Genomic DNA, 11,290 nt, shown 5'->3' on the forward strand with positions numbered 1-11,290 from the left:
GCACATTTCGAGTTAACATTATTTTTATTTTTCATACAATTCGTACAATGCCTACCTATAATTAATATTACATCGCAAAATATTGGCTTTACCTAGTGAAAAGTACTTAGCATCCTAATAGCCGACAATATAAATTTCTGTGAAACATTTCGTATACTTTAGGAAATATATGTGTATATTTGCGTGACTTCCTAAAGGTAAAGGTTCCTGAACCTACAAAAATATGTAAAATGATTGTTTGAACTGGTAATCCTAACACTAATTAAGGTAGTTCTTTGTTACACGCTAGATTATATATTTCTATACATATCGGTCGAGCTGTATATTAAATATGAACAATTAACGATTCTGTTCAAGCTTTGCACAAAATAATTGATTTATTTGTACAATTATATAAACCTAATGATTGAAACGATCCGCATTAATACCAATCAGCATTAACATATCAAAAATATGGATCGCTCTAGATATAATTATAGATTCTACTCGTGGATTATAAAAAGATCAAGAACGAAAAGATTTCGATTCCCCAGAATATATACAATTTAATATGAGCTGGCGCACAGAAAAAATTTAAAAAATTAACTATTTTAAAATAGGGGGATGCAATAAATTTGTCTAGCTGTGACCGATATGCCGATGTGCCCGAGACCCTATAAACTCATTCGTTCTGGCATGCCCGATTGAATTGACGAACTCCATGGACTAGTTTCGCGTTGGTATATCATAAGAAATTGGCGCGGCCTACAACATCAATGGCCAATGACATTGCAAGGTGGCAGTGTCATACCCATACGTACTTGATAACAGGTCGCATAAATTCTATTGTGACTATACAGCGAGTCTGAGACCTTATCTCAGCTCTACAGCAACCAAAACACTCGGCGCTAGGACTTATTACTATTGCAGCTATTGACATTGTTATTGTTGTACAAGTAGGGTATAAGATTGGGCTCAATCTCCAGCTGCTGCCTGAGTATCGAGCTCATGACGAACTCCGTGGAAACGATATGACACTTGGGATTTCCGTGCCGCGTGAGATCCGCACAGAGATGCATGTCCGTGGGGCAGGTTACAATGATATAGGAATCGGGCGCTTGCATGTGTGTTTCCGCCACAGATGCACCACTTCTTCGCTTAGGCTCCACTTTACCACCAGACGATTCAATCATTCGTATAATTTCCTCGCGAGCTGGGAACACGTCCGGCGTCACATGGAAGTATTTGCCGGCAAACAGCGTTGAACGAGTGGGGGCGCACAGCACGGTATTCAGATTGAACTGCAGGTTCTCGTCCACCGGTATGTGCTGTATGCGGTATGGATCTGTAGGCACAAATTTACCAGCTTTGGCACTATCAGCGATCCAGCTCGACTTCAGCACATAATCGACGTGGCAGCAGGCCTGGATTAGCTTGCAGGTACGACTCTCGCGTGTCATTACCAGGTGAGTGGCATCTGCAGGGCTGTCCACCACAATTCCACCCAAAATTCTAAAAAAAAAGGAGTTATAAAAACGAAGCTAAAAATATGTTTCGTTATACTTACAACACAGCTTTTTTAAGTGCCTCGGCATCTGCGACCTGGGAAAATATGACCTTCGGTGGTTTGGTGGTAGTTGGATATTCTACGCAGACAATTTGCTCTGGCAGCTGCTCCTGCTGGAATGCGTTCATCTTCTGGCGCTTCAGTTTTTGCTCGTTGCCGTAGGGATCGGATAAGTGTCGCTTGACCCGTTCGTGTGCCTCCTGGGTTAGATTGATGGGCGCCTTCCAAGCAGCTGTTAAGAAATAAATCGTCAAATGATTTGACAATATAATACGAGTTTATTGTGCACTTACTTAGCAGGTGAGCCACCAAATTGCATTCGATGCGGAATGGAGCGACCAAGTTGTACTGCTGGTACTTGGGATTCTCATACTGGGAGAGGCCACTAAGGTTACCGATGCACACGTCGCTTAACCAAAGCGCATTGACCATCGGTATGTTCCACTCCTTGGCGGCATTAAACTTGTTGCCCTCAAGCTGCTTGCACACGACCACTGTGTTCACCTTGGACAGATAGGAGGTGTAGATGGCACCGCACTCCTCTGCCATCTGCTGTAATCTCACAACCTCCTCGCCTTCAAAGCCCTCCGACGTTATGATATAGCGTTCTAGCGGCTTACGATAGCCAAACTGGCTGGGGAACGGCAGGTGCAACGGCTGCCACGGTGGCATCAGTTGGCGCTTTAAGCAAATATCACTCAGCCAGTAGGCAGTGACGCAGCGCTTGGCATCTCGCAACGCCTGCATCACCACGCCATGACGCTGAGTGCGACAAATAACATGGGTTACCCGGGGGCAGTAAACGCGTTCGATGTCACCGCCAAACTGCCTGATGGTATCTAGCCAGATGGGCAGTTCATCACCGTCTGTTTCATCGTATTCCACAATGTAGAACGTACAGCCCACCAGAAAGAGATCGGCTGGCAACTTCAGGTTCGGATTGTGCCCGTAGAACTGCGGCATCGGGATAGGTTGCTGACCGGGACGAGTTTGAATGTAGCCGTGAGGAGTCCGCTGCACTGGCACACCCACGCCCACTCCCACAGCCATCTGTTGCTGCTGCTGGGGGGATTGCGTCGGAGCGACTACGATCTGCTGCTGGACTAGATGTTGCTGCGGTGCCTGCTGTTGTTGTGGTAGGGTGACAACTCTGCGCATTTGCTGCTGTTGCAGCAGTTGTTGTTGCTGCTGCTGCTGCAGCATGAGCAACTCCTGCTGAGTTCGCGGAGGTCCAGGAACTCCGGCGGTTGCGTTATGTTGCTGGCCCATCATTCTAAGAGCACCAGCTGCCGACGGTGGCTCGACGTGTTGCTGCTGTGGTAATTGCTGTTGGACAACCATTTGTTGTTGTTGCTGCTGCTGCTGTTGTTGTAATAGTAATTGTTGCTGCTGCTGCTGAATGGCTCCGGTCACCACCACCTGTTGTACAATCTGCTGTTGCTGTGGCTGCTGTCCATCGGGAAGTTGAATTATTTGCTGTTGCGGTGTTTGGGCTCCATTGTTTCCTAAGCGATTGCTCAACATGTTGGCCAGGGCTGTCTTTGTTTTGAGGTTCATTTGCTGCGGTGATTGTTGCGGCTGTCCATCGGGAGCTGTGCAAAAAGAAATTGGTTACTATGTGCATTATCCTTTTTTTAATGATTATCGATTCATATAAATAGTACAAATCTATGTAATAGATTAATGCATTTACTTACTCGTTGAAGTCATGACCAAAGTTTGCGTCATTATGTTGGCATTTCCGGGAAGAACACCTCCTGCTCCTGGAGTGGTAGGTGTGCCCGGTGCGGTCTGCTGCTGCGGCTGTTGTACAATGGTCTGTTGTTCAATTAGCTGGCCATTGGGCCCGGTGATAAGCTGCACTGTTTGCTTGCCGAGCTGCTGAGGTCCCTGTTGCTGAATGGGAATCTGTTGGACTCGCAGCTGCTGGCGCTGCATCAGCATTTGCTGGTTGGGATCATTGGGGTTGAAGGGCTGCTGTTGAGGCGACTGCTGTTGCGGTGGTCCCGCTCCTGGCTGCTGTTGAATCGGACTCAAGCCAGGAGTTCCGGCGCGTACAACGACCTGTCGTTTTCCCTGCTGCTGTTGCAGCCAGAGCACTTGTTGCTGTTGTGTTAATCCGGGTGGCATCTGGTGTTGCACAATAATGTGACCGGGCGGAACCGGGCCTGCCGGTCGCGTCGCTACTATGCTGCCCGGTGCTCCAGGTCGCGGCTGGTAGGCAACCTGCTGGCGAAGCATTACTCGAGGTTTGTTCTGCTGATTCAACTTAGTAATATATTCGGCTCTTTTGTGAGCATCCAACGACATGAGGTGCGCGTGCGTTTTTTCGTCCACCACGATTTTTTGTTGCTGTGGCTGTTGCATTACCAACTGTTGTTGCTGACCAATATGCTGTTGCTGCTGCTGCGGCTGTTGTTGTTGCGGTGGCGGCAGCACGATCTGTTGCTGTTGTTGAGTGGGTTGAGGCTGTTGCTGTTGAGGCTGGCCGGGCCAAGAGGTTTGCGGCCGCAATCCACGCGGAACAAATTGCTGCTGAGGCTGCGGCTGCGGCGTTGTTGGTCCGCCGGGCAGGGGTGATTGCATCCCAACACTGGTGGGTGTGCCTGGAGTGCTGGGCGCAAGCTGACCGCCAGCAGGACTTTGCGGTGACCAATGCTGCTGCTGCATTTGCGGATGATGTTGTGGGGATTGCTGTTGTTGCTGAAGCAACAGCTGTTGTTGCTGCTGCTGCTGCGGAGGCGGCGTGCGTTGAGGCAGTTGTTGCTGCGTGATAAGCTGCATTATTTGTTGCTGCTGATTATCGTTGGACAGTTTTTGCTGCAGTATCTGCTGTTGTTGGGGTGTTTGCTGCTGTTGTATAAGGATTTGCTGTTGTTGTGGTCCCACTAGCTGTTGTTGCTGCTGTTGTTGTTGCTGCTGCTGTTGCTGTTTTTGCATTAACTGCTGTTGTTGTAGGTACTGCAAGCGCTGTGGATCACTGAGTATTTGCTGGTTTACAACAATCTGTTGCGGCTGCTGCTGCATTTGCATCCTCTGCTGTTGCTGCTGCTGTGGTATAATCTGCTGCTGTTGCAACATTTGTTGTTGCTGCACAAGTTGCTGTTGCGTCTGGTTGACCACGTAAACGTTTTGGCTCTGCGGATTTTGCGCCAGGATTTGCTGTTGCTGTTGTACGCTAAGCTGATTAAAGTGCTGCTGGCTAATTATAAAGGTCTTTTGTTGCTGCTGCTGTTGTTGTGGCTGCTGAACTCCAGAAATTTGCTGGTGGGAATCAAACGAAAATATATTGTGGTAAATATTTAAAATAAGACAAACAACTAAGAGTAGGCATACCTGCTGCGGTTGTTGCTGCAGCTGTTGCTGAGGAAATTGACCAATAATCTGCTGTTGTTGTTGTTGTGGAACCTGCTGCTGTTGCTGAACATTGGTTGGTGGACGTTGTATGGTTTGTTGAATTATCCGCACTTGACCACCAGCTCCAAGTGCTATTTGCTGTTGTTGTGTAAACTGAACTTGTTGCGGTTGTTGTTGTTGAACTTGGTGCTGTTGCGGAAGCTGTTGCTGTTGCTGCTGCTGTGCCGGCGGCAGTTGCTGCACTTGAGAAATCTGTTGTTGCTGCTGCGGCTGCTGCTGTGCTTGTTGTTGAACGTGCAACATTTGCTGCTGCTTCTGTAAGGCCAAAGACATATGGCTTTGAATGATTTGTTGTCCTTGAGCCGTGGATGTGTTTATAACATGGCGCTGAGTGATGACTTGTTGCTGTTGTCCAGGCTGTGGTTGTTGCTGCGTCAGGACCTGCTGTTGTTGTTGCTGCTGCTGCTGTTGTTGTTGTTGCTGCTGCTGTATTTGCTAAAAAGAAGCAATAATTAATTTCCGGTAAAAAATATTATATGTTCTTTATTTACTTGAGCGTTCTGTTGGGGTGGCTGCTGTTGCAAGGTGGGGGTAGTAGGTTGCTGTTGCAGTGGCGATTGCCGCGGAGAAGGGGTGTGCTGCTGTTGTGGTTGCTGCTGCTGCTGCTGTTGCGGTTGCTGTGCCATTTGCTGCTGCTGGGGCTGCGGTGCCATTTGTTGTTGCTGTTGCATCTGTTGTTGCTGCTTCAATTGTTGCTGCCTCATTATCAACGAGTCCTGATTGCTGCTCAATGCAGATCGACTTAGGACTTGAGCCACCTGAACGGGGTCCGTTGGATCGATAGGCTTCTGCTGGGAGAATGATTGCTGCGGCTGAGTGGCTTGTCCAGGAGCAACCTGATGCTGATGCAGCTTCGCCTGCATGGGTGGAGTTTGAGAAATCTGGGGCGATTGCGGAGAAATATGCTGGGGACTCTGCTGTTGCTGTTGTTGCTGCTGTTGGGCCAGTTGTTGTTGCTGCTGCAATTGCATGCGCTGCTGTTGATGGACGGGCTGTTGAAAGGGCTGCATTTGTTGCTGCTGCTGCGGCGACATCATAGAAGGTGGTTGAGGTTGTTGCGGCGACCCCATCATGTGCTGTTGTCGACTCTGTTGCATTTGCTGTTGCTGCTGGCGCAAATGTTGTTGCTGGGCGTTTTGCGGCGAGGGAGGAGGTGGCGGAGTCATTTGGGGAGCCGGGGATTGCAGTTGTCGCGGCGATTGTGGCGGCAACATATTGCTAGTTGCATGATGATGCTGTTGCTGCAACGATGGGGATGGCGTACTTGGTGGCATTACCGGCGAACGGTTTTGTACCATCCGTGGCGACTGTTGTTGCTGTAGATTCTGTTGCTGTTGCTGCTGCTGCATTTGCATCTGTAATTGTTGCTGCTGCTGCATATTTTGTTGCAGCTGCTGCTGAATTTGTCTCTGCTGCTGCTGCTGTTGTGGCGTCAATGCTTGTCCACTTTGCACCATTTGCTGAAATTGCATTTGATTCTGGTTCAACATTTGTTGCTGCCTCATTAGATGTTGGTGTATGATTTGCGGCGAAACCGGCACAGATTGTTGTTGTGGCTGCTGTTGCTGAACAACTTGCTGCTGAACAATTTGCTGTTGCTGAACTATCTGCTGCTGCTGTACCATTGTTTGCTGCTGGCCCACTTGTTGCTGCACCACCTGTTGCTGTTGAACTATCTGCTGGTGGTGCTGAGGGGATTGCACGGGCTGCGGCGTTGTAGATGGTGTTCGTGGTGTCTGCCGACCTGTTGGAGTCGTTGGCAGTCTGGGCGACTGCTGTTGCTGCTGAGGAATTTGTTGTGGATGTTGTTGAGAAAGTTGCTGTGGAAGTTGCTGTGCGATTTGTTGCGGATGTTGTTGCGCAAGCTGCTGTGGAAGTGGTTGAGGATGAGGCTGTTGCTCCTGCTGCATTAGTTGCATTTGGATTTGTTGCTGTTGCTGAGACTGCTGCGTCGCTTTCATTTGCCTCTGCTGTAGGATATTTTTGATCTGCTGCTGGTTCTGTGGTTGCTGCTGCAGGTTGGCGGGGATAATCTTCTGCTGCTGAATTATTAATTGTTGTTGATGCTGCGGGTGTGGTGCAGGAGTAGGTGCTTGAGGACCACCTTGCTGTAACTGGTGAGGTGATTGTTGTGCTGGCTGTTGGGGTTGTGGCTGTGGGCGCACAAAGACCACCTGCTGCTGGGCGGGCACGGGCAGCTGTTGCTGCTGTATTTGTTCGGCTGAAGCCTGCAGCTGGGACTTAATGCTAGCGATGCTCTTGGCAGCCACGCTGTCCTCGCCAAAGCCAAGGATGTCAGACAGGGCAGAAGTAGCCGTTGCTTGTTGCTGGATGATCTGCTGTTGTTGTTGCTGCTGCTGTTGTTGTTGTTGCTGCTGCTGTTGTTGCATCTGTTGTTGGTGCTGCAATTGCTGCTGCTGCTGGATTTGTTGCTGCTGCGTGGCCTGCTGCTTTTGTGTTCGCTGCTTTTCGATGGGCTTCAGAAGTCTCGGATGATACGTCTCCACCGGCATGCAGTTTTTGTACTTAAGGCTATCTGTCACCCAGTCGGGCGTCACAATAATGATGGCATTTTTGGGCAGGGCCAGTGCCTTGTTGTAGATGCCACCGTTGGCTGCACCGCATACCAGATGCGTGTTGGTGGCCCCAAAGCTGTGTGTGACTACGGCGCCGTGGTACGTCAGCATGGCATAAAGACGCCTTCGATCCCCTGCCACCACATTGGTGATGGCCACCCGAATGCCGCGCATCAACCGCATCTGATTCGGACTCGGGTCGAACGCCCGTGTCGAGGCCATTCGGCCTAGCTTGGCGCTGTGCACGATCCATTGCTCCGTTACGGGAATTGCACTGTAGAGGTCCAGGTTCATGGACAGCTCCTCCTCGTTGTAGTTGGTGGCGCATATCATGTGGGTGATTTGGTCCGACAGGAACAGTTTCGACTGAGCGCCACCGCTCTTGAGAAAGCGTTCGATCTGCAAGGCAAAGGCATAATAATTATTAATAACATTACACATAAAACCTATATTTATGAGACTAAATAAGAAGGGTGCAAAATATGGATGCTTTCGTTGGTAGCGGAGAACCAAAACAAAAATCAGTTGATTTAGCACCAATACAAACTCAAATACACAAACACACACACACATGGCAATTTGCCGGCAACTTTTATGGCGCGCATTTGCCAAGATGTTCGGGTCACCCTGTACGCCCGCGCTCCAAACCACCCTGTGCGACGCACGCACACCCGCTCACACAAACACACACACACGCACGCACAATGCAAGTACAGCAACAGCAAACGAAAGATTCGCTTTGCAGCTTTTTACCTCCTCATCCAGATTTCCCACCACAAAGTATATCACATCCTCGAACAGTTTGTCGCTTATCTTGAGGTTCTCCATGGCGCCGCCGTTTGTTTGACCACTTGCACTTCTCTGGCGGCGATAATTTCACTTTTGCTTTTGTTATTGCTGCTGCCGCGGCTGCTCGTGGGCATCTACATTGCGGCGTGTTTTCTCGTCTTTCCGTTGATCTTGGTCGTTCGCGAACTTCGAAAAACGGTGTGCGATGCGGTACTTATCGCGAAGCACATACCAAATGCAATTTGGAACCGAAAAATTGCATTTAAAGATCACTTTTTCTCTTTTATCACCGCTGCGCCTTCCGCCTAGAGTTGGAACAAAACTCTGTTTATGCGATACTATCGATAGTTCCAGAAGTGTGGCAATATCGATGTTTAATCTGCTGGCATCGATTTGTGGAAAACCAAAGTGGTGGAAAACTTGGATATTTGATTGATTTCATTTGTACTGTGGACGAAAATGCTCTTTTATTGGTTAAACCTATTTTAATTGGCCCTAAAACTCACTGCGAGTTGGTTGAACTTTTTACTATAAATATAGTTAAAATATTCGTATGAAAATATAATAACCCATCTATTTGTATCCAATATTCTGTATTTCCCAACTATTTTGGTGATTTAATTTCGTTCCCGTCCAATTTGAACAACCAATTACCATACCACACCGCTCGAAGGAACATTTCCTAGTTAATTAGACGCCACTCGGGCACTTATAATTTAAGTAAACATTTGTATGGCACATTTCCGATTCAGTTGTGGGATTAGCGCCCCAGGAAATCAACACATTTATAAGTATACGTACATACATTTATTTTAGCTCTGCTTGATTTACAAATTCATTTTAACTCGACTGTTTGGTTTTTGCCTCAAAAATTTAGCTCTGCAAGCAGCAGCACCTATTTTATTATCAATTAGTTAGGTGAAATTCCGTCAACTGCTTATAAAATGAATGAAAATAAAATATAAAAACATTTCCCATAGAGCATGGCGAACTTTTTTTTAAAAATGTTAAGAAGTTGATGGAATCCCAGTAATGTACGAGAACGTGTGTGTGTGGCTGGCTCCAACTTAAATTTATTATGCTCGTAATACTTACAACTACGTACGACGAGGGTAAGTTAGTTTAATGTTACAAAGATAGAGATATATATAACTGTTGCAATAAATTTCGCGCTGCTCGGCTCGCCATCTCCGCTTCCCCGGCCTGAGAGATGTACTGATGAGGGGATCTTGAGATTGATTGGCCAGTGCGGATGGCGATTGAATTAAACGGGGGAAACACTGAACAGGGAGCTAGAATTTCAGTTGTAAACTGTCGCGAAATGCCCGCACAATCCGGCAGCAGCCATCTTAGCATTAGGTTTTTCTTTAAAATTAGGTATAGAGCATTTGAAGTGGGGAACGGGGAACTGGCTGCACTTGAGGTTGTGGATACAGTAGAGGTGAGTGTTGAGTGGTGAGTAAATTAGCTCGTCGCCGGGAACTTGTTACAGGGTTGGATGATCGAAGTCTTGCGCGCCGGCACAGTTTCGGGCGTGGGAATGGCCTCCCCGGTGGTCACCTTGTTGGCAAAGACCTGCTTGACGCCGCCACCCTTCTGCTTGGCCATCTGGTAATCGCCCGAGTCGAAGAACTTTTGCTGTGGGAAGGAATTCAAATACATATTAGATTTCTCTTATATAATCGAATAACTTTTTAGAACTAAAACGGAGATATCTTCCAACTGCAAACGTAATGTAACAATATGATTTTGTCTACAAGATCATCAAGGTGATAAAAACTAATCGCTGTGATTGTTGAGTTTCATTGTTTCAGAAAGTAATAAGTTTTAAGCAATTGCCAAATGGTATAGATTTCAGAATAGAGGAAGCATGATGACGAAGATGATTTGGTTACTAATTTGGTTATTATTATTTTCAATTGATATTAAAATTACAGGGGTTGGGTATCCCCGAACACGGAAAGCAATGCAAATAAACTTTAACTTTTGTTTAGTAAACTTATTGTTTGATTGTTTTCGAATTGTGCTAATCACTCACCCCCTTCTGCAGCCTTTTCTGGAGGAAGGCCGAGTGTCCGCCCGGCACGCGCATTCCGCTGGGATACTTGGACTTGAGTTTCTCCTCCTCGATCTTCTCGAGATCCGTGAGGTTGGCCTGCTCGGTGGGCTCGTTGTCCTGAGGCGTGGTGGCCGGGCTGTTGCTGTTTTCCTCCGCGGAGCTCATTGTGGACTGCCTACGGGAGATAGTACTGGGATTATCGAAGGTGCGACAATGGCGACACCGGATATGGTAAATGGCAAAAGGGGGGAGGCGCCGGACTTGCAGAGGGGCAGCGAAAATCGGAGGCGCGCAAAATGCCAAGAGAAAATTGCATTTCATCACACACACAGCCACAAACGCGCGAGGCTCGCACAAACACTGGCACGCAAATCCAGGGCAGGCGCACGCACACTTGCTAATATATGTGGACGCGAAATATTATAGTAATAATCGGATGTGCAAATATTGTTTTAATGTTTTATATACACCAACCACTACGCAGGCGATAAGGCCTGTGTGTGCGTGTGTGTGCTCGTCGATGCGGTTGTTTGTGTGCAAGGCGTAGTTGCTCACCTTTTGCCTGTAAAATTTGACGATTAACTGTTGTTTTCCTTCTCCTTTTGTTCTTCACCCGTCTATCAGTGTGTCTCCTTCCCTGGAATCGAATCGGTTTTGCCAATTAGCGTGCCGAATTAGCGGAGAGTGTTGCTATTCGCTAACGATTCCGGCAAATGCTGTGTTGTTCGACTTAATCAGGCTGTAACACGAATAATGTATTTGGCGCTGGGACAGTGACTGAAATTCCCAAGGCGATTCAATTGTAAAATTATTTTATCACTTTACAGACGCAAGACTGTCTTCGATAGCAGAAGGCGTTATTTCGGAACATATCGGTTATCGAAACTACAGTTGCTCAATACT

General features: G+C 47.6%; 2 protein-coding genes across 3 annotated transcripts; both read right to left on the reverse strand.

Moving 5' to 3' along the window:
- Positions 1–12: 12 nt before the first annotated feature.
- Positions 13–8,655, reverse strand: LOC117139441 (PAX-interacting protein 1). 2 transcript variants are annotated; one of them, XM_033301744.1, is made up of 8 exons: positions 8,293–8,655; positions 5,455–7,938; positions 4,883–5,398; positions 4,454–4,810; positions 3,244–4,282; positions 1,840–3,138; positions 1,547–1,778; positions 13–1,491 (listed from the first exon to the last, which is right to left on the reverse strand). In XM_033301744.1, the coding sequence occupies exons 1-8, from the start codon at positions 8,365–8,367 to the stop codon at positions 888–890; spliced, it is 6,606 nt and encodes a 2,201-aa protein (XP_033157635.1). In that variant the 5' UTR covers positions 8,368–8,655; the 3' UTR covers positions 13–887. The 2 variants fall into 2 exon arrangements, with proteins under 2 accessions (XP_033157635.1, XP_033157633.1); XM_033301742.1 differs by having other exon boundaries at positions 3,244–4,810.
- A 465-nt stretch (positions 8,656–9,120) lies between these two features.
- Positions 9,121–11,255, reverse strand: LOC117139761 (alpha-endosulfine). Its single transcript, XM_033302328.1, has 3 exons — positions 10,943–11,255; positions 10,367–10,562; positions 9,121–9,966 (listed from the first exon to the last, which is right to left on the reverse strand). The coding sequence occupies exons 2-3, from the start codon at positions 10,550–10,552 to the stop codon at positions 9,793–9,795; spliced, it is 360 nt and encodes a 119-aa protein (XP_033158219.1). The 5' UTR covers positions 10,553–10,562; positions 10,943–11,255; the 3' UTR covers positions 9,121–9,792.
- Between the last annotated feature and the right edge of the window lie 35 nt (positions 11,256–11,290).

Source organism: Drosophila mauritiana, chromosome 3L, assembly GCF_004382145.1.
Source record: "Drosophila mauritiana strain mau12 chromosome 3L, ASM438214v1, whole genome shotgun sequence".
NCBI classification, from domain to species: domain Eukaryota; kingdom Metazoa; phylum Arthropoda; class Insecta; order Diptera; family Drosophilidae; genus Drosophila; species Drosophila mauritiana.

Bases quoted from the DNA above. Each gene is read 5' to 3' on its own strand.
- LOC117139441 (XM_033301742.1), bottom strand. From the start codon at position 8,367: ATGGAGAACCTCAAGATAAGCGACAAACTGTTCGAGGATGTGATATAC. The intron at 4,811-4,882 runs GTATGCCTACTC...GATTCCCACCAG, and splicing joins TGCAGCAACAACCGCAGCAG to CAAATTTCTGGAGTTCAGCA. The intron at 1,779-1,839 runs GTAAGTGCACAA...ATTTCTTAACAG, and splicing joins TTTGGTGGCTCACCTGCTAA to CTGCTTGGAAGGCGCCCATC.
- LOC117139761 (XM_033302328.1), bottom strand. From the start codon at position 10,552: ATGAGCTCCGCGGAGGAAAACAGCAACAGCCCGGCCACCACGCCTCAG. The intron at 9,967-10,366 runs GTGAGTGATTAG...TCCTTCCCACAG, and splicing joins AGAAAAGGCTGCAGAAGGGG to CAAAAGTTCTTCGACTCGGG.